This window comes from Nothoprocta perdicaria, unplaced genomic scaffold, assembly GCF_003342845.1.
Source record: "Nothoprocta perdicaria isolate Ctin4 unplaced genomic scaffold, notPer1 scaffold_108, whole genome shotgun sequence".
Lineage (NCBI taxonomy): Eukaryota > Metazoa > Chordata > Aves > Tinamiformes > Tinamidae > Nothoprocta > Nothoprocta perdicaria.
Genome location: NW_020454183.1, coordinates 1934608 through 1961878, shown reverse-complemented (window position 1 = coordinate 1961878; position 27271 = coordinate 1934608). Strand labels below are relative to the sequence as shown.

Below are 27271 nucleotides of genomic sequence, written 5' to 3'. Positions count from 1 at the left end.
TTTGTAAACATTCCCTCCCGCCTCGGCCAGAGCCCGCCCCCCCAAGGCGGGCGCGGGAAAGAGAAAGCGCTTGATTGACAGCGGAGACAGCCAATGGCGCGAGGGAGCGGCGGCGGCGCCCCGCCCGGGGCGCGGGGCCCGTTCCACGGGCGGTGGGGCCGGCTCCTCGCCCGCGCCCAGCGCGGGACGCGGCAACGGGCGGCAGCGGGACGGGGCGGACGGGGGAACCCGGGGGGAGGAGGGCGAGGGGCCGCCCCGCGGGCCGCGAGCGGCGCCGCTCGCTGCCCTGCCGCCGGGGCCGTCGGGGCGCCGTGCCCGTCCTCGGGGCGGAGAGGGCAGCGGGCGCGCGCGGGAGGAGGCGCCTTCCCCACGCGCCGCGTGTCGTGTGGCCTGGCCGCGGCGCTGGGGGTGCCCGGCCTGGCTTCTTCCCGCGAGGATAAAACCGCCTCTGTCGTAGCGGAGAGGTCAGCAGGCGCGGGGGGTGGCCGGGGGCCCTGTGGCCGGGCGGCTCTGCCCCGTCCGCCCTGAGGCGAAACGGGAGAAGCCGCGGCCTCCGCGCGCAGCCTCACCCGGGCCGGGCTTCCGCAGGCCCCGCTTATGTGTTCTGACAGCGACGCTTTTATTCACTTCTAAGGAAAAAAACCGTGGTGTTCAGAAACATATTAGGCCTGTCTGTGACACCGGAGCCTCTCGTGCCTCGGAGCAGTCTGCTTCCTCCAAAGCTCGCTCCCCTTTCCCACTGATCCCGGGACTGATCCCAGATCACACAAACTGCTTTTCCTCCCATTTCTTATTTACAGTAATTCACAGCCCCTTCTCCCGAATGCTGCTGGTTCCTATTCGCATTTCTCTCCTTAGAGACAAGGTGCTAATTTTGTAATGCTACATCTAATAGCTGTGTGCAGTCATAGCATTCGATTCTGGTACAACACCTGTGGAGTAAAATATCTAATGTTAATGTGTTATTCATAGTCCAGTATCACATATATAAAGTGTGGATTTGAACATGTATATGATACATATGTTCATACTTAATGTGTTTTTACTTAAATATACACACTTTGCTAGTTTCCTTGAGAAATAACTGATGTGAGCTTCTTAAAGTTGATAGCTTTCCACGACAGTATTGTTTCAGTGCCAAGTCTTGTTTTTCATTTTTTAATTTCATTTTTTTTTTCAGAATTATATAATGTAAGGGTTTCTTAGTATTCCGGGCTAGGCAGAGATAAGGCTGCAGATAGGCTGGTCAGGTGCCTCCCTGTCGCACACGGTAGGCACATAACTTCGCTGGGAGTGTCCATCTGATTACTGCCTTCTGACCCTATGTTATCAGGACTGTTGGTATAGAAAATTCCATCACAGATGATGTTTCCAAAATGAAAAAAAACAAAAAAAAAACTTGAATTTGGAATGCTCGCTATTGCAGAGACAGTAAATCTTACACCAGCATAATATTTTATTGAATTATTTCAGAATTTCAGAATATTTCAGAATATTTAAGGTTGGAAGGGACCTCTACAGATCATCTAGTCCAACCTTCCTGCTCAAGCAGGCACACCTACAGCATGTGGCACAGGGTGGCATCCAGGCGGGTTTTGAAGACCTCCAGAGTAGGAGACTCCACAACCTCCCTGGGCAGCCTGTTCCACTGCTCTGTCACCCTCACAGTAAAGAAGTTGCTCCTCACCTGGAGACGGAACTTCTTGTGTTTCAGCTTGTGGCCATTACCCCTCGTCCTATCGCTGGCCACCAGTGAGAACAGCCTGTCCCCTTCCTCCCTGCATTCTCCCTTCCTGAACTTATACATATGATGGTACAATATAATGAGACTATAAAATGAGATGATTAAGTTAGTTCTTCAATTACATTTTTGTATCTGTGTAACCTTTGTACAGTGGGAGTGTCAACTTTATTTCTTCTCTCTACCAGGAATAACAGCAGTTCCTGATTATTCTTTGACCTAATTGTTATATCTTAAAAGTCTGATGCAAAATGTCATCCAGTGGCTCCAGCCTGCGCTTCGGACTAAAAGTCCCAGACAGCCTCAGAAGAAAAGAAAACGAAACTCAGCTTCACTCCCTCCCTTACTAGAACTTAGTACTAGTAGAGCTGGCAGTGAATCTGGCAGCTGCAAATAGCCTAAGGTCTTGATTTCAGATGTTCGTAGTTGGCAGACTTTATCTGCTTGTTTGCCTCAGGCCGATTCCTTTTTTTTTTCTCCTTTTAAGTTTCAGCTAAAATGATTTAACAACTTCAAAGTATGAGGAGGTAATCCTTAAAAAAAAATTAAAGAAAAAAAAAAGATTAGTGGTCCGTTGTGGTAGTTCCTGAATATGCATATGAAAATAATAATCTTATATTTTGACATACATTAAGACAAAAGAGCTGCGCTTTTGCAGTTCTAAATCTCCTGTCCATATTCCATGAATACCAGACCATGCTCGTCTTTCCATTTCAACTGAGCTTTCAGGAACACCAGAGGATTAAACTCACCTCTGTGTACACTTGATCTGAGAGTGAATCTACCTCTAGTAGAATAATGCAGACACAGAGAGTTCCATCACCTTTATGCTTGAAGTAATATATCATTGCTTTGAATTTGAATGTTGTAATTCCAAAATTACACAGTATTGTCAGCCATAAGGGTGGATAGGTAGCAATTTACATGCAGATGGAAACGTATAGTGTCAGTAAATAAATCAGAACTCATTCTCCGGATTTCAGGGCAAGTGGCATGGCATGTGCATGGCTACATTCTTTCCCCTTCACAGCACCGTGGCCTTTTCTGTACTGCTTAATGGGTTTAGACAAACTGCAAATAGTTCCTGGCTCATGTGAGTGCCAGGGCATTGTCTGGGAGAGTCCTAGTCCAGGGACAGAACTGTACCGGAGAGCGTGCCAGCAGCCAGACGTATGGATAAGCCTGTGCCAGCACTCAGGCTCTGCCCGTGACCCATCTAGCTTACTGACATGGATGTTGTCCGAGGCAGCTGAGGGAGGAACTTTGGCTAGAGTCTGCAGATAAAACCAGGACTTTAAAGCTCATGCAAAATCAGTGATGGACTGTAGACACATAGGAAGAAAAGACTAAGTTTATCGGTTGGAGAAATGCAGCCATCTTTGCTATATAAACTGTGCTCTTGAACACGCAGTGCTGAGTGCAATCTGACTGACAGAAAATGTCATTTGCACTTTAAATAGATATTATATGTGTGCTGAAATAACACTATTTAGCATGATCGTGCATTCAGTAAATTACCTCTGCAACGTTAAAAGGAAAAGAAATAGTTGGTATAAAAACAATAAAAACCTTACGGGGTGATGCAGAGCTACTCTCTGTAGTGTAGATGTAATATTTTTTTGAAATGTGTGGGACCTGACAGGTCAATCAACCAACCAAGTTCAACCAAGTTCAGTGTTGAGGCTAAGTGTGTGATGCAGGGTTGGGAACATGGAGTAACACAATTCTAAACATAGGATGTCCCTTTTCTGCCCCATAACATGGCTAGTTAAAAGTGTGTATTTTTATTTGTCATTCCTAATTGTGGAGAGATTAAAAAAAAAAAAAAGTTGTGCAAAATATCCACATAGAAAGATGTTATTAAACTTTGTCTAAGAAAAAGTGTCACAACATTCTGGTTTTGCTTCTAAAAGTAGTAGTGTGCCAAGCTAGTTTGAGGGCTGGGGTGAAATGCTCAGAGTGAAAATTTCTGAGAGGAAATGAGAGAACAAGAGAAAGAAGAAAATGAGTCCTGTTGCTGCAGTCTTCCAGGATGCTACTGAGATACTTGGTTTATTTTGTTTCTAATGGGGAGCTGCATATTGTGTTTCTATGGAGCTGAATTGGAGGCATCAAGTATTTTCTTATGGTCATTGAATTCTTTGCAAAATAAGTGTAATTTTCAAAGTAGAAATGTTGAAAAACAGATGTTACAAATTGTTCCCCTTAATAGCGCCACTGAAAACGTAAGCACAGTAAGGGCAAAAAAAAAAAAAAAACCGAAAAAAACTAAGAAATACATTTAGGGAGGGACTCTCCATGAAAGACTCGATAATATGAAACACCACTTTTGGGTGCAATTTTAGTGCAGATGCAATTTCAATACAGTAATGGGACAGATTTCTAGTTTATCTACAGTCTATGTTTGTTTTTTTTTTTTTCAATCTGCAGTTGAACATTTTGTGCTTGATAACTGTCAGAAAAGTAGATGGGGTAGGTAGATTTGCTGTTTAAAGCATTTTATTTTGTATGAAACTGATTTGGCCAACAGTTTTATCTCTCTGAAACCGCCTAATTTCATACCATGAAAGGAGAAGTTATGCTAAGCATCCAAACCTAACAATTCTTTTAACGGAAGTGGTACGGCTCTGTCAGGAAACGGATCACGTCTTGAAAAAATGAGTAGAAGTGATGAAGATGTGTCACTGATTCGAGACTTACATCTTTGCACTAAAATGTATTTTTTTCGGATAAAATATGACCTATTTGTTTGAAAATGCATTATTTTTTCACTGAAAATTCGTTTATTTTCTCAGTTGCTAGACAGCTACAACTGCTGTTGAAGATAACATTTTCAGAAGTTTAATTGATAAAAATCTCTGTGTCTATAAAGAGAAACAGTAAAAATATTGGTTATGTTACATGCATGCTGATGAGGATAAAGAAAATGGGATGAATAATCCTGAGAGAGAAAAGGAAGCAGTGCTGTCTAAGAACTGAAGCAGAGGCTGATTTCAGTTTCTGATCTGCTCAGATGTTTAAGCTGGAGATGGGGTTTCTAGGTAATACAGAGAACTGACTTTTGGATTCTAGTTCTCAGTCATAGGGAAGCTATTTTCAGATTTATTGTAAGAAATACAGAAGACTGCTGTTCATTCTGTATTATTAAACCTCCAACTAATGCTGACTGCAGAGTAATTAAATTCAAAATCTTTTTCAGAAAATTCTTCTGTGAATTCACACTGTTTTGAAAATTGACTGTAAACTTTAGAGAAGGCGACTTTAAAAAGGAGAAGCTAATCAACATGATCCGAAAGCTAGAGATGAGGAAATTAAAACTTTTAACTCACCATGGAGACCATGAGTACAGCCTGATACTTGCAGAAGCCATGCATCTGCTCTCCACCCCCTAAAGAAGGAAGCAAAACCATGAGAAAAAAAAAAAAAAGAGAAAAAGATTAACTGCCAGAGTTTAAAGGTATGCCTTGTAGGGATCCTACAGAAAAGAAGCTAAAATGAGAAGGTGAAAGTCAAATTGTGAAAGGCAAAATGAAAACTTTAACTTTCTATTGCTGATAAGTTTAAAGATACTGCATTAGTTAAATTGCCAGAGAATGGGGGAAAAAAAAACAAACAGTATTAAATTGGTCAATATTGCAGAGATTCCTTTATTCCATTTTCCTATTTTCCTTTACCGCAGAGAAGGTTATTCAGTTATTGATTTTAAAATTATTCCTTTAAAGACTGAAAACATGAGAGGTTCTGAAGAACTAGAATATCAGAAGGGTGGATCTTAAAACAGGTGGATAAATTAAAAGCAATATATTTCCAAATCAAATGGTATACTGCCAGGAATTTTCAAGGAACTTGGAATAAAATTGTTGACCTCCTCAGAAAAAATATGAACACTCCTATTAATTGCAAATATTATACCAGATGACTGGAGGACACCTTAATGCAGTATTATATAATACATAAACTCTAATACTGTTTCACGTAAGTAGCATTATGACTAAAATTCCCCCAAACCTCTTTAAAAATCCCAGGAAGTGTTTTGAAAAGGGTTTGAAAGATTAGCTTTTAACAACCAAAATTTAAAATGGATAATAAAAACTGTAGTTAAACATGATACCATGAACACACCAGAGATAAAATATTACAACAAAATAAATCAGGCAATGAGAAACAGATAACTGAATTATATTTTTTCAGTATATATATTTTTTAAAATTGAGGTTATTAACAGAAGTTGAATAACGGACACTAACACTGTAAATTTTATGACTTAGAATCAGAACTAATACCTAACTGCAATTCCTGATCTATAGGATACATATTAAAGTGATTCTAGCTCAGCATTGCTGTTTCCAGCAGTAGCTAATAGTCATTGTGTAATTTGATGACATGCAGTGTCAAGGAACTTCTACAGTTTAACTATGTTTTATTGTGAATAAAGGCCTGTATTTATTTCCTTTGTCATTGCAGTTTGCTAGTTTCATGTGATGAGCCATAACTAGCTGAAAAGAAGATACAGTGAAGAATTATTATTGTTTCTCTCTTCCATGCTATGCAGTCTTTTCTATTGAGTCTGGCAAACTTGTACTTCTGTTGAGTCATATTAAGTCCCACCCAGAAAGTGGAAGCACTAATCCCCCCTACTCAAAATGTTCAGTGAGGTATCTACTATAAGCATAGCACATACATCAGGCACTCGGAGAACTTTGAGCTTTCAGGAGTCCGTGCAGGGTTTCATTTCTCCGTCTTCCTTAGGTAAAGGGCTTATAAGGGAAACCAAGGCTATTCACATGTCGGAGTCATTGGTTTCAGTACGCCCCTATCTTTTCATGGATCTGTTTCCTGATATGAAGTGCTCATTTTGACAGTCATTTGAGAGGATATCAGAACCCCTGTTTGCCAGAAAGCGTTTTATACTCCTTTTGTAATTTCCTCAAGATTTGCATTTTCTCACCAGTGTTAACCTTCCATGCACAGAAATGCCCCTTAAGGCAATTTTCCTCTGGCAGCCACTGAGTAATTTTGGCTAGGAATGAAGTTTGGCATCCCTCTCCCTAAACATGTCACATTCAAAGCCATTTTTTCTGTTGTTGTGACTGCCTGTTAATGTATTGTTATGCATAGTTTATGGAACAGTGCAGCAGTGAATATTGTTTGATATCGTAAATAACAATTAACTCTGAGTTACTTCCACTGCCACCACCTCCAGCGTTTTGTGGGATTTAATGAAGATTTAAATCTTCATATCACCTAATATCAGGTGTCTGGCTTCACAGGAACACTGACAGGCATTCTCATTCATCCAGATTTTGCTAGAGCAGATCCACCACGTCATTGTAGAAAAAGTGACCTGTTTCTCTTTGGATTCAGGGTTGCCTTCCTAGTATTGAGTGATGGCCTCCCTGGTGGGATGCAGGGGATGTTCACACTGCAATATGTGAGGTCAGATGGGGTGAACCCTGTAGATTCTTGCAATTCCTTGCAGTGAGCAGTGAGACTAGCCTGTCCTTTAAACTAGTCACTCTTTGCCCACAGTAGTGTACATCTGCATCATGGCTTTATGAAGCCTTTTGAAACTTTGGGGTTTCTCTAATAGTAAGTTGTTGTTAGATGCTTTATATTATTTTCTCCAAGTCTTTAGCCCATACATCAGTAAAACAGTTTCCCCATGTGACAGTATTTCTTTTTAGAATGCTCTTTAATTGAGACTAGTTTACAAGCTTGAACTGCTTTTCAGTTTACGCGTTAGACAAAATAACTACTTTTGGATAGCAAGTACTAAGGCAGTTTTATAAATAATTTTAGGTTGGATATAAACGTGTGATGTTCACTGCAATCCTGGAGCTCTGTCCTTTGACTGATTATAGGCAGGAGCTTAAGGGGAGCTCTGCGAAAATCATGAGGCCTTCCATACTTTTGCCAGGCAGAGAATTAGTATTAAACCCAGCCTTATCACCCGCTCTGCTGCAGGAGCAGCCACGTTCACTGTATTCAGTCACGGACTCAGCGCTGCAGGTCGTGCTGTGCTTCTGCACATCAGCTCTGCTCTCAGCACCGTCCCTTGTAACGCGTCTGTTCAGAGCGCATCCACACAGACACACGGGTTTAGGCTTTGGGTTCAATCTACTTGGGGTGTTTGCATTGGTTTTAGAAGCTTTATTCCTGTTGAGCCTCTCAAAGTAATGAATATAAAAATCATACTATCCTATTAAAATAGAGCACTGTTTACAAATAACCCAAAATAATAACCCCTCCAAAATTTCTCTCTCACGTGCTTTGATGAAAGTTCCTAGAACACACCTGAGAAAAATCAGGCTTCTGTGCTGAGGCTGAAAATTACTCTGATACTGGCTGACCATGAAAAATACTTATTAGGAACAAAGCAGGCCATCTGTGAGCATGGTGCCCTCTCTATTCTTGTTCAAGGCAGACATTTGAGATGTGTGACTCCTGCACAATTCATGAACCCAAGGTCACACAATTTGGATGCATTTCATTTTTGTAGATATTCTTAGCTATTTTTAATGTACATAGATTACATCCTAAACAATGCCTGCTTTATAGGCTTTCTTTTGCATGCTTTCTTTTGTACACTTGGTAACCATAGAAAAGTCACATACAGATCATTCTATCCTTTGAACTATAAAATATTCATGTTTGGACAGTCTTATATTCTGTTAAATTTATGCAGTCTTGAAATAACTGTTTAACTGAGAACGGTTTGCCTGGTTTGCTCAACCGAGTAGTGCATAGACACACAAACACACACACACGTATATATGTATACACACACACATACTTTTTGGCCTTGAGTTTGAAACCAAGTACTGGTTTTAATAGTTTCCTTCAAAAGGAGTGGAAAATATTGTGTAATATTTTCCAGACTGAAGCTGGATCTACTCAGAATAGTTAGTTTTTAAACTTTCCAGTAAATGAAGAGAGAAGAAAAAAAAAAGGCACATTTATTGTTGGGTTAGGAGGACACAGATTTGTGAATTCTTATGTGTGATTTCACATTCTTTATCGTGCCTTCTGGTAAATGTATTTTTTTATGTCAACTCTCGCTTCTTTCCAGTCTTACATTTTTATGCTCAAGTGAACTTCTCCTATTTTTAAGTATTCTTCCACAGACAGTGACCATATATCTCATATATTTGCAGTTTCAAGTGCTTGTTAGATTCAGAATTAGCCTCATATATACCAAAACATCTATGTCAAAGTCTTCTAGTATATAAAACCAATAGTAAAAGAACAGAGAAGAGATTTCTGTTAAGGAAAATAGGGAAACCTACTCTGTGAGTAGAGAGTGGGCCTTTAAAGTCATTAGTTAACATCGTCTTTTCAAATGTTTTGGAACAAACAAATTAGGTTTTTGTTTTGTTTTAACCAGAAGTCCTCTCTTACTGTTCCCTCAGCCTGACTGGATATCACATGAGCTTCTAGTAAGTCGTGTCTGTTCATTTTCAACTGATTGAAATCCTCTCTCTCTTTCTGTAGTGAGAAACACCACCAGTCTATATTCCAGTGATGATACTCCTTTTTTTTTGTATTATGAAAAACACTCTTTGATAAAAATAGCCTGTACTTTATGCATTTTTTCTTTGTATTTATTTTCAAACAGTTGGGCACCCTACCTTTTTACTGATTCATATCTTTCTATCCAGAAATACCAGTCCTAAAGATTTGATCCATTTTCAAAAGTCTAAGTGACCCAAAAGAGGGTCTTATTATTAATTGTATTAAAACAGAAGCTAGCTAAGAAGGCCCAGCTTTAAACTAAATTCTCTCCTCACTTACCTCTCCCCACCCATTTTCTTAATCCTCTGGAGACAGAAACTGTAGGTTTTCACAGTTCATTTTTTGCAAATGTAAATGCTCTATTTATTTTGAATTATACTTTTAAGCTTGGAGCCCATTAGTGCTGATGAATGTTCATTTCTCTTGTCTTTTCTTAATGCTTAACTGTATGGCCCTAGTTTGGGACAAAATTGTGCCTGTAATAGCTTCTTCAGTGTATTCAGAGCACTGGTTTAAGACACTCATCTCAAACGTGTATGTGTTTATGACTAAAGGAGTATCTGTGTTTGTAGATTCCACTTTAATTTAAATGCAGTTAAATTAGCTTTAAGTAGGTTAGCTTTTGGAACTGGAATATAACAGATCATGTAAAATACTTGGCTTTTATCAACACAGTTTCCCAACTAAATTTATTCTGGAGCTAGCAACTGTTACCTATACAGTATGCTGCAAACTACTGTTAGATAGGATGAAATCCACTGCTTGCCTGTCAGTTGTAAAAAAAAAAAAAGAAATCTCCCTTAGCTCAAGGAGGTCCTGAACCACAAATCATGGTTTTACTAGCCAAGTTTTAAACTCTTCCTTAGATATGCATCATTGGTCACTGTCAAAATCAGTACACTAAGCTTCATGTGGTCTTACCCATCTAAAATTATTTTGCATTGGTTGAACTTTATTCATGTGTAATCTACAAGTCAAAACTCTCAAGGCACTGTGATATAATGGAAACTGAAAATCCTGTTCAGAGAAGAGGAGAGTTCAGTTAGATGAAAATCTAACACTCAAATAAGCCAAAGGTATGTTCCCCTTTTGGGGAGAGATTGAGGGTTGGTGGAAAGAAAGGGACTTTTAGCACTTTCTTTGCACTGTCTCTACTTGCTATGTAAAAACTTTTAAAAGAATAAAAACAGTTATTCATGGCTCGACACCTTAAATCACCTCCTAAATTGAAGATACTGATATTGCATGTTGCAATTACCTATCTGACATATAGTGAAACACGAAAAGGAGCAATAGTTAATGAGCAGAGGGGGAAAAAAAAAAGAAAAAATAGCTAGAACTTACTTCTCAGCTATGCGGTTCATCATTTCTAATTATAACTTACTTTCTGTCAAGGGTTTCAGCTTGTCCCATACATCTGTGTATTTACTTGCATTTTTCCTGTCCATAATACAGGGAATGTTTAAACACTTCACCCACCCTGAGCTCAACAGGACTGCTCCACTTATATCTAGTACTTTATTGGCAGAAGTATTACAGGTTTGAAACCTGAGACTGCAAGGTCTGAGACAAGCTTTTTTTGTATATTTCAGCAGATATTTCTAGGAATCCCATGATTAAATTTATAAACTAAATAGCTATTTTTTTTCTCTCTATTTTTTTTCTTTACCAAAAAATGGGCTCAGGTGGATGGGCTGAATTCATGTGTTGTCATTTATCTAAAAATTGAATTTTGGAGGGTGAGCATACCAAGGTACAACCATTATAGCTCCAATCTTTTAAAAATATGGAAAAAATAGAGGCTCAAGACATTCTCAGCCTTAGCCCTTTTTTTTTTGTTTGGTAAAGAAAATCAACATGATGGCATTAACGTCTCTTTCAAGTCAGCTAAGTGATGCTGCAGCATTATGAGTCATCTCAACACTGAGCTGCTTTTTACAAAAAATAATTTTATGGTGTTAAAAGGTACAAGATTGACAGACCTGCAGGTCTTACTGTGTTTACGCTCAGAACACAGGGAAAAGGAATAAAAGCTCAGGATTAATTTGGTGGGATAACAGTACAAACTGGGTATTCTTTCAGCTTTTTGAGCTCTTTGTTCAAATTGCACAGGAAGGTTTGAGATACTGGCTCTGTCCGGCTACAACCAGCATTGTAATGAACAGCCAACTGAACAGCCAACAGTGACAGCATCTAATCCTCAGATATCTGATCTAGTCTGTAACTGGAACTCGCATGAGAAGTTCCCTCACTGCCAATGCTCTGGACCTTCCAGCTTCTCCCTTTTAAAAGAATGTTTATGGATATAAAAGAGTTGGCAGGCAGTTCTGCCTGCAGAACCAGCACAGGCCACAGGTCAGCATAAAACTGCATTCCTCTTGCAGATCTGCATTTTTCCTCAATATGTTCTCTATTTACATGTGCCAAAGTACCACGTTAGCATTTTATGCCCAAAGGATAACACCAGTTTAGGTTCAGAAGTCTATTTAAACCTAAATAAAGGACTTTGGCCAGGTGCCTTCTGGGTATGCCGTGATAGTCAAGAAGATCCTTTCAATGCAGAAGTAGGACAAGCTGCTCCTAATCAACGTTGCTAACTGTTAAAACTAATATATTGCAGAATTTCAAAACATAAAATATGAAGTAACCATTGCTTTGGGGAAAGAAGGAGAGTGGGGAAAATATTATGCATAACATTGTACGGCCTCAAGCAGATTTGTTGTCCGTGTATGTTGAAATCTGTGGGCTTTTCACCCCCTCACTTTGCCTCCTACTTGCCCTTTTCTTTGCCTTCCTTATCCTGTTGCCTTTCCTTCATTTTAGTTCATGAAATTGCTTGTTGCTTGTAAAGGTGAGGCAGTCACACTGAAACTTTGGAAGGCTATTTTAAGCCTTTTCAGTTATATAAGTCTTTTTGCATCTTTATCTGGTGTAATTTAGCACAGCTGTATGTGGACACACCCACTACATCTCAAAGTGTAATCTTTTTGACAGTTAAATGACATTTTTCCATTTTCTTATGTAATGAATAATTTACAATATGGGCCTTGAAAGAATCTACACTCGTATTTAAATATCTATAAATTTTACAGATTCACCTTTTAAAGATCTATGGCAATGCAAAATATTTCAGTCACTCCACTTCCTTCTTTTTCATTTTATCTAAAGTGATTATAATCTATAGATTATAAACATTCTTTGTAAGATAAAGCTCAATCAAAAATTCAGTGTAAAGATAGACATTGCAGCAAGGTTAGTTGGTGGTTCTGCTGTCAAATTTCATGAGGTGCAATGAAAGAATTAATTAGAAAAAGGCAAAGTTTGTTTAATCCAAATTTATCATCCTTAATACTTATAAGTATTTATGATATATATATATATATGTATCACATACATATATTTATGTAAGTGTAGTGAGAAAGATGTAGATCACTGAGGCTCTGAGGAGTCAAAATATTACAAATCTAGAAGCCACTTGTGCATTTAATATTTATTGTGTTTTATGGTTTATTAAGTTACCTCACATTATCTCAGTGATACTGAGATCAGGAAGAGCTAACTTAAGGTTGAGAGGTCCTATAATTGAGAGATACAATAAGCCTGTAAATAAAAGATAGCTAATGAGGAGAGAATGTCCAAATCCCATAGGCACGTTGTGCAGTCAGACAAAACAAGGGAACGAGCTGTTCCCAGGGGATCATTCCAGCTCAAAGGTGAGGAGACAGAGGAAGGAGAGACAGAGACCTAGAGCTGAGGAGCTACCCTGCACACACGAACAACGGGATGATATGAAGAAGACTCTGCTGGTCATTCAAACCATCTGACCCAGCTTCATTATTTAACCTAGGCTATAACTGCATTTTTCTTGTTTCGTGGTGAGTTGAGGGTTTTGTGGGAAAGGTGAAGGATGTTATTATTAAGTATTGCTGTTGAACATTTAACTGTTACTTTGTTATACAGAAACTAACTTTGTTACCACATAAGGCTTAAAACAGAAACTAGTGAATCTTTAGCAAAGATACTCCTCTTCAAAGCACTGTTTGTGTTTTAAAACAGGATCAAGTGACGCCCCCTCAACATTCCTTCTACCAGACACGAGTTGGGGGATTCAGAGTAAATGCAGCATGTTCTTTACAAACCATTGTACACAGGCTTGGAACCTACTACTTCCAATTATACATTATAATTGTGTTAGTAGAAATCAACATTTCATTGCACACGGGAACCAATGCTTAACCAGCATGTGGAGAAGGGCATGAGAAGGTGAATGATTTAGAGATTCTCATTGTAACAATTCACCACTATTTCTGAAAAATGGAAATATTCAGTCTCCGTGTCTGGCCTTTCTGAAAACTGTTGTCTGAATAATGGAATACTCTATAAATCAGCAGGGTGAAATTATCAGATCATGTGCATCTGCCTATGTATATAGAAGTCAGTGAAGCTACACCAGACGTATAGTGAAGTTAGATGTCATGTAATACTTTATTACTTAGTTGATTAAGCTACTAGTTAACTAAATTATTTAGTAAAAAGACTCCAATCTGTTTAGATTTTTTACCAAACTGTAGTACATTTCTTTGCGTCAAAGTGGCAGTCAGAGCATTTTTCCTGAATATGTGTCTTCTGAAAATGTTATTTCTGTGCAGTACTGTTTCTGACAAGTCAAATTAATGATATGTCATATGCCATACTACCATCGTTGTTTAATCACACAGGTCGGTGTAAATGATTGCATTCTCATTGATTCTTATAGGTAGTTATCTCTTCCCTACTTTGAAGCTCTATTGTCCTTGTTAAGATCTATTAAGTGTAGCTCAGAATATGATAGTGCCCACAGCTCAGTAGAGGGTAAGTAGCACTTTAATGTGTCAGACAGCAATATATTCTAATAATCAGCCCTTAAAGTTTTGAATTATTTGTATCAAACACATGGAATATATTAAGTCTTCGCATAAACATCTAAGACATATTTATTGAGCTTCTAATATGGTGGATAAGACCTGAGATATCCCGGTACTTCTTCCCTGTTATTCTAAATAGGCCATAGTGGCTCCAAGTATTTTCCAGGAGATCCTGGCAATATTCAGAGAATCTGTAACATAAAAATGCCTCCTAACACTGGGAAACATCATGGTGCTTAGAAACCGGCCATTCCTGAAAAAGTCAGATAGACATTCACTGCAAAACTTAGTTTCTGTTAACCGTTTTTACCCTCACTATCTAAATCTCGGGGCTAGTAAAGAAAAACAAGAACATTCTCTAATATTAACATTGTACAGGAAATAAAGTGGCATAAAGTTATAAAGGAAAATTTTAGTACTATGTTATTCGCTACTTGAACAAAAATCATCACAGGAACTTTAATGATAACAAATGGGCATGAGATGAGTTTTCTCTCTCATCTGAGAGAGGTGAATCAGCCTGTTAATTTTTATTCATGTCCCAGCTAATTCACCAGTAACATTTTATTGCTTTGCAACGAGGTTCTGCTTTCATGACTGAGTTACATGTCCAAATACTTCTATAGGAACATAGAGCCAGCAGTTCAGTGCTGCTTGTATTTATATGATTGTCAGATTTACAAAGTCAGTAGTCACTCTTACATGAGCTTAAAACTTTCATGCTCTTAAATGTTTGGTAAGGAAGTCCTAGAGGAACTTCCACCTCTGCTACAGAAGGATTTTTTTCAGTTTATACCAGTTCACAACAGTATTTGAAGATTAAAGAAGACAACTTCCTACCTATGATAGCTACATACCTACCAATAGGATGGTATCTGAATGCCTCATATTTTAAATGTAAGGTGAAGAAAATTAGTTTTCTTAGTCCAATTTTAGAGTATGGAATCAGGCTTGTCCAACCTTTACCTTGGCTTTTCTGACAAAATAGCAAGAGGAAGACTTGGCCTACACTATCTCCTAAACTTTAGGTGGTCTTCTCTTAAGGCCTTCAGTTTTGTAGGGGATTTCAGTGATACTTAGAAATAAAGAAAAGTCATTTGAAAGAATCTAATGAAAACATCTTAAATGTTTGTTAGGATCACTGTATTTGATCTGATACCTCTTGAATGAATAACACCAGATTAGTGTTTGAAATTATTTCCAGTAAGACTCATTAAAATTGACACCTTATAGGCCTGGAATGGGTTTCAGCCACACTTCTCAATCCAAATTCTTGTTGACTTTGAAGTGTGTATTTGGAATTGCTCGTAATTTGTAATGAAGACTTTTTTCATGCAGCATACAGTCTGATACATAGAAGAGAGTATAAGATGAGTCAGAAAGTAGTAAGTCAAAGTTCATAAAACAAAATTCTTTCTTATTCTGAAATGTTTATATAAGATCATCAGCCAAAAGAAATAAATGCTTCAGAGACCAGATGCAAAGCTTGCTCTGAATTTCAGTGCACCCGACAACCTCTTAGAATTCTACAAGCCTTGGAAACATTTTGGACAGACAACATATGATGAAAGGGAAGTTTCAGTCAAAGCATTCCACTGCTCATGCTTCAAGTAAAGCAACTAATGAGTTGCTCAGAAGTATAAATTTTCACAATAAAGTGGTTCATATATTTTCTACTTCATTGTGAAGGTTACAACTTGTACCATCACAGTTATTATATGAAACACTGTGGATCTTTACTAGAAAAGTTAACCTTTGCTAGAAGCCTCTAACAACTCATTGTACATTAATTTACCAGCGTCTTTAAAAGGAAGAGCACAGCTTCTGTTATATGTATAACTTGTTTAGAATGGTATCAAGAATGGCTGCTTCTGAGTTAAAGACAACCTTGGAGGTACTTTTGTAATTTCATTACTTGGGAGATAGCTCATTTTCTTTTATTTGGAGAGACATGTTATTGAGACATGTTCTTTCCAAGATGGACTGTGAAAAAGTGGCCAATGTTGAAATCATAAGCCATCAAATTATTGTTTTATCCTGATTTTTCACTTTTTTTTTTCTAATGAAATAAATGCCTCTTACTTTTTAGGTAGTTTAGATTGAGATAAAAGACTCTGTATGGACTTTGACTAGACTGCAAACAGTGATCTCTTCAATCTTCCAAAGATCTAAAGAGAGACAGATATTGACTCTAATTAGGGTACTTATCTCTGTTTCTACTCCAGATTATATAGAAAATGACTTAAGCATCTATATGACTGTTTTCTCATTGGAAAAATAGGCGCAGGAGTATTCATTTCTGCATAATGAATATTTGAGAAATACAATAGATAAGAACAATATTAAAATGACATTTTCCAAATATAATTCTTTTTCATGGCAAAGTTACAGTGCTAATTATCTAAAAGCATTTGCAGCAGAGAAGTAATATTACAGATTGTTGCTTGGTTGGTTAATCCAACAAGTGAATACTCTAAGAATATCTAACAAAGAAAAAGGAAAGAAAAAAAATGAACAAACAAACAAAAAATGAACTCTGCTCTTTATCCAGAATGATAAACTGCACTTCTCTGACTAATTTCTTGAATAATTCAATTTGAGTTTAATCATAATACGCCAGTGAAATAACCCTTTGACCTGAGTTGCCTTTTGAGTTGTAAGAATGAATTTCCCAGTGATATTAACCTTGTGGGATGAGAGAGGGCACAAGGAGGAAACTTAACTAAGATCTCCAGAAAATCTGAATTTAAAATGAAAAAAAAAAATCTATACACACACTTGCTTTGTGTCTAAATATATAACAATGTGCTTCTGTTCAGGTTGAAGAGATGCTTTTGACAGGAAACTTGAAGTCTCTTCTTCCCCAAGTGTTGAGAAGAATAATTCGCTGCAATAGACTTAGTATGAGTAATACTTCTGGAATGGCAGAAGGTAAGTAAATCTGAAAGTGTAGAAGTAGCTCCAGTTTAGATTCATGGCTGGTTTTGTTTTTTGCCTTTAAAGGAAAGTAGGAAATCTGAAAGCACTGAAGTAAAACAGTAGAAAAGTCGAGTTGCCCTACATTCTTAAGTCACTAGGGTATTTTTAAAAATCACATTTTAAGCACCTGAGGTTATGTTCTTTAATCACAAGGCTACTTTAAAGAAAATATTTCATCCTACCTCTGTAAAGTACATAGACTTTGCTTTCAAAACTGCCAAGTATCCCACAGGTCCCCAATTAAGCCAGTGAGAAGTTAGAAATTCAGAAAACACTTGAAAAGTCTTCAACCAAACCTGACTTCGTTTACATACATATATTATCACATTTATAAAATGACATACTGTGTTCTTTACAAGAACCTTGCTTGACTTAGTGCCTAGCACACATTTTTTGGGAAGAACCAGAGGAATGTAATTGTAGAAGTGGTTTTCTGCTGCATTTGTTGCGCAAGTTGGACACGAACTCAGTGAAACCGAGTTGTGTGGAAGAGGGTAGGGATAGCTTTATACTTTCTAAAACTTTCTGAAGAATTGATTTCTGTCTTGCATCTCTCATAGTTGTACTTCTACAAAAACAGAATTTTGTCATCATTCTTTAAAATATGTCATCAACTTTAAAGTATATCTTATTTGCCACAAGAGATTTATTTGTATTAACTCAGCAACAGAGCTGTGTATAGTGGCATGTCTATGGCATGAGAACATTAAGGGTCATTTGCTGGAATGAGAGTGAGCCTTGTAAGTATGGTTGCCTTTTTCTTATGCACAGAAGTTGGAAGATAACTAATGGGAAATATTTTATAGTGCTAATGATCTTTAGCTTGCCCAAAATGTCCTTTTGAATGTATGCACTAATGTGTTAGATGTAAATGCAGTAGCTTCAATATTTAAAGAACTGTTTTACATACAAAACGACTTCAACCTTTAACTATGAACATACATACAAGCATAATATGATTCTATTACATTTTCCCATCCATAAAGAGAGGAAGGACCTTAGGAGAAGTGATTCAGTTGTTCTATAAAGTTAAGAAGCTTGATTATAACTCCTAGACACCTAGAAGATATCTACAGGTCCAGTGCATCAGATGTGACTAGGATTTCAAATACAGTGGTGCCCGAGTTGGATGCATTAACTAAAGCCATAATTTTAGGAATTCTTCAATATCATCAGCAAAGCCGAAAGTGCCTGTGGATTTCATGTGTGTGGCAGGGAATGGGTTTGAGGATTAACTGAATATACTGTTTTATTTCATATTAAATTTAATATGTTTACTTAACAAAAAAATGCATAGCTATATTTAGCAATAAACTGCTTCTGTATTTAGTAACTTTAGTTAGCAATAAAGTGAATTTTTGTGCTGAGCAGTCCCAAGAGAACACTTTGCAGGCACATTTAGTATGCAAATATGTGCTTACCTCAGTTTAAACCTTTGCTTTGCTGTTTTCTTCAGGAATATAACTTAGTCTTTGGGATTCATGGACAATTTTTGATAAAGAATATGATCAGTCACTACTAATATGAGAGTTAAGGACTGTTAATTTATATTTTTGTACACTACATGTTAGTTGTACTTCATATTTCCACTCTGTGCTGGTATTCACATGCAAGACAAGGAAAATGGTTTGGGTATTAATGGCTGTTTCCCAGGTTTTTTTTTTTTTTTTTTTTTTTTTTTTTAATTTGGAAAGAGCTGAAATGAAAATGCTTTTGCTTGCTGAATGTCTGAATGTCAGGCTTGAGCTGTAATTTTGTCTGTTAAAATGAAGCCCAAAGTAAAAATTCACAGCCAGCTAGAACACTGAAAAATGGGTAATGTAATGACAGAATACTGGTGGATGGACTGGCCTTGACATACATATAAATAAATATATATAAATATATATATATATACACCCTGCCAATAAATAAAAATGGTCCAAGTGAGGTATGCAGTATTTTTTTTGCAGTCTATGCTAAAATTTGCATATATTAATATGTAATATTTGCATTATTAATATTCCAGGTTCTTTATTAGACTTCTGTTTAGCTCAAAGCAGTTGTACTGTTCTATTTTCTCACAGAAACTTTTATTAAAGATATTATATTGTCTTCAGATTCTAGTACTGCCCATGCTTCCCAGCTGTTTCAGCCAAAAACAATTACACGTACAGAGCACATCTAGCTGGAATTTTAAAGATATTTCAAACAGTTGCAGTGCAATTTGATTACAGAAGTCTGAGTCTAAAATTTGCTTCAGTTACCATATATGTATAGATGATCTCTAAACAGTTCTAATAAACAGTTTTAATAACCAGTTATTCCTCCTTCCACAATTTCAGGCTATAAACAGGCCAATATTGTGATTCTGCACAAATCTCTTGCTGATGACTTTGAAAAGTTTTGCCATGCAAACGCAGGGCCACTACCACTGCTGTACAGAAGTCAGCCAGGAGATTGGAAATGCCCCTCCCTGAGCAGTGATTCTGATATCAGGTAAATATGGATTTCTCAAAACTCTGAAATTCAGGCTAATGGCAATTTGAAGAAATCATTACTCCAGAGCCTACTGCTGAACATTTTGAACAAATTTCTTGGGGGTGTTTCACATCTGCATTAAATCTATGCATGAATATAACAGAATCGAAACAGTCTGATCATCTTGTTCTGGAGATGCTTATCATAATTGTCAGAATCACAAAGTAAAAGAGGTTTTTCTGTGTGATTAAAATTTTGCTGTCTGAGCCTACAAAATTAAATGGTGTTTTATCTCTTATTTAGTAGTCATGGTGATATTTGCAGTGTTACTGGGATTTAAGAGATGTACTTCTAGAACAAACACTTAAAACAAGACTTCAACCTGTTCCCCAACTTTTGAATCCTGAGAGAAAATACCCATAGGGGACATTTACCTATAAAACCTTGAAGATACTTACTTCTATTCATACACATTCACTGTGGTGGCTTGTTTTCCTGTAGATGTTTTGAGATTTTGTTTTGCATGTCTCTGTGTTTGTTTACTTGTTACTCAGAAAGAAAAGGACAAAATAGCCTATATATTCTGCTTTGATATTGGATGTAATGTAAATTCAAAGAAATTTTTGTCATGCATTTTACTTAACAAAAAGTACAATAAAGCTATGATAACTTGTTTTCCTCCCAACTAGAACTGACTGCCTGCAGTACAGGTTATATGAGTATGGAGCTTTTACTGGATCTCTAAAAAGTCTAAAGGAATATGCTGAACAACTCAAGGACATGGTGACTTTCTATTTAGGCTGCAGCTTCTCTTTTGAAAAGGCACTGCAGAATGCTGGCATTCCTGTGAGAAATGTGGAGCAAAAGTGTAACGTGAGCATGTACAAGGTAAAGTGTATTTTTATACATAGACAAATTGTGTTTGTCTGAGTATTTATTTTCTCTGAGTATTTACCATATTCATATCAGGTGCCTATGCTTATCACTCAGAAATCATGCCTTTTTCCCTCCCTCCTTTTACAGTACCTTTAGGAGAGTGCTAGTGCCAAATGCCTGAATATTCAGGGTAAAATATGCCCAGCATCAGTTCAGTGCTTGTCTAACTTTCTGGGCAACTGAAATGGTTTATTATTCATTTACAGTAACAAAGTTTTCCCTGTGTACCATGGTAGCCTTGTCTTTAGGACTCCTTCCCCATTCCTATTGATGACCCACGCAGAATTCTGACCATCAGCTTTCCACGTGTCCTCTCCACACAAACTCCAGCACACAGGAGTCATTTTTATGTTGCATGACAAAAAGGAGTTTTCTTCGGCATGTATGAAAGTTGTGTTTTCAATTTTCCTACAGCTGTAGAGCCTTTAAACCGCATATTTGCTGTGAAGCCAGGCCAAAAGATCTAAGCCTCTGGGACAGAAAATGTTTTTCTCAAAAAGTTAAAATATCCTTCATGGCATTTAAGATTGTTACTTTGCAAAATGTAGAGTGGGAATTTTACTATAGGTGAAAACCTTGGTATAATTCTGGCACTGGGTTGTAGACCCTTAACATTTAGAACACTTAATAAATCTGCTTGTTTTCTTCATAGAGCCAGTGAAGGTGTTCTTCTAAACCAAGGTTTTTGTTGTTTGCAACGTTATGATTTGTCAATCTTTTTTGCTATATCACTAGTGAAAAAATGAAGGAACAAATATATCTCATACTGAGACTTTCTACCAAGCTTAAAAAAAATCACAACTAAGTATTTGTGTATAACATTATAGTATTAGTATCACTATCTATAGCATTTACATCAATAAAGTGAATACTCAATTATATACTTTTTTCTTAGTTACAGATATAGTAGTTTTATATAATAAAATTCTCTCTCTCTCTCTTTTTTTTTTTTTTTTTTTTTTTTTTTTTTTTTTTTTTTTTTTTTTTTTTTTTTTTTTTTTTTTTCAAATGCAACTTGGATATCAGGCATTTTATTCTAAGAAATTCATTCTGCTTGTATTTCTGAGTAGAAAAGAAATTTCAGTATCCCAGACAGTCGGGATGAATTCCTTCCCTTCCTTTTCTTTAAGCACTAAAGATTTTGCATCTGGGGAGCTTCCTAACTGTTTCTATAGAAGCAGATGCTTTCTACCACCAAGAATAAGAGTTCTTGACTCTCACGTGTTACAGAGTTTCCCTGAATTCCAGTACAGATACATAAAAGTAGATTTGCCAATATCCTTTTGTTCTCCATTTAGGAATCACAGGGTTGTTTTCTGACATCATTCAGAATATATTGAGTTCACTGAATGCACTGAAACAAGAATTTAAACCTTAGCACGTGCTTAAATTTTTATGATGTTTGTATTAAAAAGCTCAGAGGTGGAATGTTTGGCTTGCACACTGCTGAATCTTATGCACACACTTGCCTGATACACTAAATGAATTTAAAAATAAGAATAATAAAAGAAGATGTAAATGATAAGTTATTATGCAGGCTTTTTAAATTCAAATATAGCACAAATTTGAGACCTGCAGTATTAATATTCCTGCTAACACCTTGGATTTTTTTTTTGAAATTATCAGACATCTGTGCCTTGCTACAGTGTTTCTACTTTCAGCTGCAACTTAGTAGTCACCATGAGACCTATTCCTGCAAACAAATTAGAAGCAACTGTGCTAGCAACCTCCGAATTGGAAGAATCCCATGGAGCACCAGTCCACATTGGTAACCCTGGTCAGTGTTTTTCATTTCTTATTCTGCAAGTTTTATTGTATATAGAATTTGGAGATGGTTGGCAGCAGGGGAAGTGATGGGAATGCAACGGCTGCACCAATACATTTATGATGTTTTAACCCTTTTCATGTTTAACCTGTGGCATGAATGGAAGCAAAATCCAGATTTCTAACTAGCTGAACCAGAATTTTTGGACAATAGATAGACACCTAACTAACGTAGTTATATTGGAGGGCTAGTTTTGATAACTAGTCTAACCACAATTTTCAAGTGCATGCAATTTTATTGCATGCAATTCATTTGTGTAAACATTTCCTTGTTGCCAAAGACTGGCAGAGGAGCAGTGATTGACAGCACAGAGAAAAATATGTGTGGATGTTTCTTATGTGTTCAGTTATGACTGTGAAAGTAAATGCTGCATTATATTTAAGTACTGAAGTAAGATACATTGGCATTGATCGTATCACTTAAGACATAAATAAAATGCACAGGGAGTTTGGAAATATGACAAGAATGATTAAAAGCATCCAGCTCAAGCAAATATTAGCTTATTCTTTGCAGAGGAAAATTGAAAGAACGATAAAATAGGATGTTGATGTTTAGGCTGGAGGCAGTAGGAAGAAGGATAAGAAACTGTGAGGTGAAGAGGGGGGAATTTTTTTTATGGCAATGACAGTATTTGCACTTCTGTGTCCTGCATACACAGAAGGATCTCATTGCAGACCATGGAAGGAGATGGCACCAGTAACACTCCCCCTCAGTAATATATCTGGTCACAGCAGTGCTTAGATTTGAGAAAACTCGTCATAAGTCATAACTTTAAGTAGAGCAACAAGATGATTCAGGTAATTAAAGTCTCCACTTAGAAAAGGGAGATTGATTGTGTATTCTGATTATATAAATTCTGGAAAAGACAGTGTTAAATTAGTTTTGGACAAATGTAAAATGAAAAGAAGAGAGAAAGTGCTTAGAATGACCCAGAATGCTACAAGTAAGTATTTTAATAAAGCAAAAGAACTCAGGGAAAGCTGTGCTAGAGTGAGATCTAGTTACCTAACCCAATGAGGTCTCTAATCTCTCTGCCTTGTCTTTCTAGCTGAATAAGGTGTGAAGCTAAAGCAACAGAAAATGTGTTCTAGGAAAAAGCATTTTTCACTGAAGTCATTTATTCTTGTTTGCCAGTGTTATGAATATAATTCTTCTGTTGAAGGAGAAGATACAATATCTTGGAAAAAAATTCATACATACCGGGCTTATATTTTGCAACAAATTCAGGAAATATGTTTTTATGGTTTTTGCAGATGTAGTCATGTACAGAAAAAAAAGGAAAGAGAACAAACAAGACAGCTCATGTTCTAGGGATATAATGTCAAAGGCAAAAAAATATGCCACTTCAGTGGGGTTTGCTGCTGCGATTCTAGCTTGTTGTCATCAAGTGAGATGCTCTTCCATTTATAATATTACTGCTTAAGTGGAATCTACAATGCTTTTATTGTTAATCAATGGCAGGTTTGTTGGGAATACGAGATCTTTCCAAACCAGACTATGGAGATCCAGTTGACCTTCAACCTGATGATATTCCAGTGTTTTGGGCATGTGGAGTAACAGGAGTAGAAGCAATCATCAGCTGCAGTAAGTGCCATCTTCGCAGACTTTTAAAAATTATCCTTCAAATTGTACTTATTTGTGTAAAAACATATGCATAGAATGAGTTGACTAATTATCAGGCTTGATTTCTACTTCTGTTCCCTAGAATTAGCTAAAGACTTTTTTTTTTTAATTGTGAGACAATTCTACCTTTAAAGGAAGCTCTTGCTGAAGTTATTTTTTTGGGGGGGGGCTGGGGGGAGACTGTTATGTAAATGGCAAAAAAAATGAAAGTCTAGTAGCATCCAAACTTTTTTTTTTTTTGAGCCTTATTAAATATTAGATGTTTAAAGGCTTTCTTTTTCATTTTTTTTTTTTACTATTACAATATTATTTTATATTATACTACAGAAATATAAAGGAAGAAATAGAGCTGCCAAAAATCTTTCCATTTTGTCAAGAACTAGTGACTTGATTAACCTGAAAAGGGTTTGTAATTATCTCTGTTGATTTTGGAGTATTCAGTTTTTCTTCCAGAAAAAAAGAAATAAGTGTGACACACTGTATAGTGGAAGCTCCAACTTCAAGGATCTATCCTGCATTTATGCAATTGTTGATTTCTCCATTTTTTTTTTGAATTAATAAAATATTTTAAGAGAGTCTAAGAATGTCAGACACACTGTAATTCTCTATGTTCCTTTTTCAGCTAGATATTTAAACTCCTGACTTGCTGCTCATTTCTGTATTTGAAATAAATCACACACACATTCCTCCATTTTCCCCCCATCTTAAACAAGCAATACTGAGTATACCAGTCATGCAGCTTATCCAACCACATATCAATTTAGCCAAATAAATATGACCCATAGATCATTTATTAAGGATTCCAGATCTTTCTGGTTTTCCCCCTGTACTTCTAGTATCAGTATAAAGAAAATATATATACATATATATATATATTTTCAGCATAGGAACCTATTATGTTGTCAGATTTAAATAAGCTTATTCACCAGGCTTTTAGATGCTATTGAGATTGCCTTTGCTAAGGCTTACTGGTAAGCTTTTGTCATTAATCCTTGCCAACTACAGTTTATAGCTCTCCTAGATAGGTAGGCAAGACTGAGTGCAAAGAAGCTGTTCCCTATTTTCTTAAGTTGATAAAGGACTACTCCTACGCAGCAGGCAGTAATTGACAATTTTGTCATATCCCTGTATTAAAAGAATATTCACGTGTGCAGAGACACTGTAGCTTTCAGCAAAGTTCCAGAAACTAGAAAACAAATATTTTTCCCCTCTATAAATTATACCGCTAACACACTGCAGACATTTACAGCTTAACTTGCTCTTATGTCAGTGCTACAATTTTTTTTCATGCTGCATGTAGAACATGTAGAACCCAATTCTCATAACTGTCAATTCCCCATTGACTTCATTGGAGTTCATTCTGCTGTTCAGTTCCAAAGCTGCTTCAAGTTCATATTCAAGGGGATAAAAATCTGATCTCAACCACCTACATGAACATTTTAAAAGTGAAAATATATTTTCAGATGTATATGCACACATCTTTCACCAAGACTATTTTGTTAAAACAAAGCTTTCCTTATTTTTTTATATCATTCTGATATATTAGAATATTGCTTTAACAAGTTGCTTTGTTTTTTTCCCCCCCTCACTTGTTTTAGGATCTCCATTAGCTTTTACTCATTCTCCTGGCTGCATGTTCATTACTGATCTAAAGAACAATGAAGTCACAGTTGGGTCCTCAAGAAAAGTTCCACAAGTCCACTGCATTTCTCAAGATCCTTTGCATTACAGTATTGTATCAGCAGAAGCAGCACAAAAGATAAGGACGCTAGAAAGCCTAATTGGAATAGATCCAGGTAAAAAGCAAGAATTATCTTCCTCTGATGTATTTCTTATGAGGACAATATGATCTAGATATAATTTAGATATTCTAAATCCAATTTTAAGATTTAAAAAATCCTTTGCAGGTTGCAGTGTGCTAATACAGTTAGCTCTTATTTTTCATTACTGTATTTAATATCAGAATTTGGCCAACACCTTTTAAATGGGTAATGAGGCATCAAATTTTGATGAGTGTATACTGCCACTCAAAGGCCATGGAAGCATCAGTACTTCCAGACTGGAGGCGTCCACGGGAGATAAGAATTGTTACTGAATAAAACTGAAATTGAATATATAAAGTATAGAGCACCTCAGCATGTTGAGAGCAGCACAATAGGTGTTTACTGTTGAGTGAAGAGCAAATTTCTTTACATATACTTGTGGCTGATGTAGTCCTACTAGAAAATTCTAGAAACTGCCTGTGCCTTTCCAATATCCCTCTCCAGTTGTGAAATTACCTCAAGTTTACCTATTTGTCACTGAGATGTTGCACGATGGACCGAAGCAACCTGACTACCATACAAGGTTGAAAGATAGGTCGAAAGTGAGAGAAGAAATAAAGGAATAGGATCAAAAGGCGCAATGCAATCGTTCATAAAATACACATTGAATTATTTCGCTCTATCTTCTTAAACTTTTAATCTGAGTTTCACATAAGTTTTCTGAAATACTTTTTAGGCACTAGTAGATAGAAAATAGCTTATTCCCAGGTCTTCCAAACTCAGGGTTTGGGCTCTGTGTACATGTTTGGATTTGTTTATTTGTACTTACAAGGCGTCTCCTTTTCCAACTCTCTAGAGCTCACCATGGCATAATGCCAGGCTCTGCAGAAATACAGGACCTTAGAATTAACTTATTTTTACTGCAAAAGCAAAATAGCTTATTTAGAATTGTACTAGATCTCAGTTACTATACCCCACTAGAGCCTAACATACCCTGCTTCTCTTACTTAAGGTTTGTTCAAAACTAAACTTCAGCAGCCACATGGCAATGCATTATGCATGATACACACAATGACTTTCCTCTCTAGAAAGGACTGATGTTTATGTGTTTCTGACTTTTACAGCAGCAGCTCCTAGAGAAATTAATCGAATCCTGATGTTTAGGGGTTTTTTTTTCCCCCCTAACATTTTTGTAACAGTCTTTCAGAGTACGTATGTTTAGTCACACAAGCTCTATTGGTTCTATATTATGCAGGAAGAAGGAAAGAAAAAACAAAGGGGAAACTGATGGTGAAGAAGTAAAGTAGAGGGGGGAAAAAAAGGCAAGAAGGATGAGAAACAGAAACAGAAACTGTGTTGAATATTTGTTTCTGCCTATCAGCCCTTGAATATCAGCATGTCCTTCTGGTGTTCATGAATGATAGCCAGCATAAAAGACTGGACCATGAACTTGAGTTTCTGAGTGGCAGGGAAGGGAGAGTGACTAGCAAAGGCTGGAACAATGAATCACACAGATATATGGTTTTGT

The 27271-nt window shown here is 36.9% G+C and overlaps 1 protein-coding gene and 1 long non-coding RNA gene across 6 annotated transcripts in view; one reads left to right on the top strand and one right to left on the bottom strand.

The window, feature by feature from the left end:
• The first annotated feature begins 343 nt into the window (after window positions 1-343).
• DGLUCY (D-glutamate cyclase) overlaps window positions 344-27271 on the top strand; it is a 42144-nt gene continuing 15216 nt past the window's right edge. Inside the window, exons 1-9 of one of the 5 annotated variants that reach the window (XM_026046522.1) lie at window positions 654-865; window positions 4941-5198; window positions 16247-16357; window positions 16977-17088; window positions 19461-19614; window positions 20286-20484; window positions 22159-22309; window positions 23819-23941; window positions 25579-25776. In XM_026046522.1, the coding sequence (XP_025902307.1) occupies window positions 16986-17088; window positions 19461-19614; window positions 20286-20484; window positions 22159-22309; window positions 23819-23941; window positions 25579-25776 (928 nt within the window). In that variant the 5' untranslated portion in view covers window positions 654-865; window positions 4941-5198; window positions 16247-16357; window positions 16977-16985. Of the gene's footprint in view, window positions 465-653; window positions 866-4940; window positions 5199-13788; window positions 14105-16246; window positions 16358-16976; window positions 17089-19460; window positions 19615-20285; window positions 20485-22158; window positions 22310-23818; window positions 23942-25578; window positions 25777-27271 lie in introns of those variants that run through there. The other 4 variants (XM_026046538.1, XM_026046531.1, XM_026046547.1 and 1 more) reach the window with 4 other exon arrangements.
• LOC112953502 overlaps window positions 1864-27271 on the bottom strand; it is a 28625-nt gene continuing 3217 nt past the window's right edge. Inside the window, exons 2-3 of the long non-coding RNA XR_003250581.1 lie at window positions 5071-5129; window positions 1864-2274 (exon numbers count right to left, since the gene is read on the bottom strand). This is a non-coding gene — a long non-coding RNA (uncharacterized LOC112953502). The remainder of the gene's footprint in view (window positions 2275-5070; window positions 5130-27271) is intronic.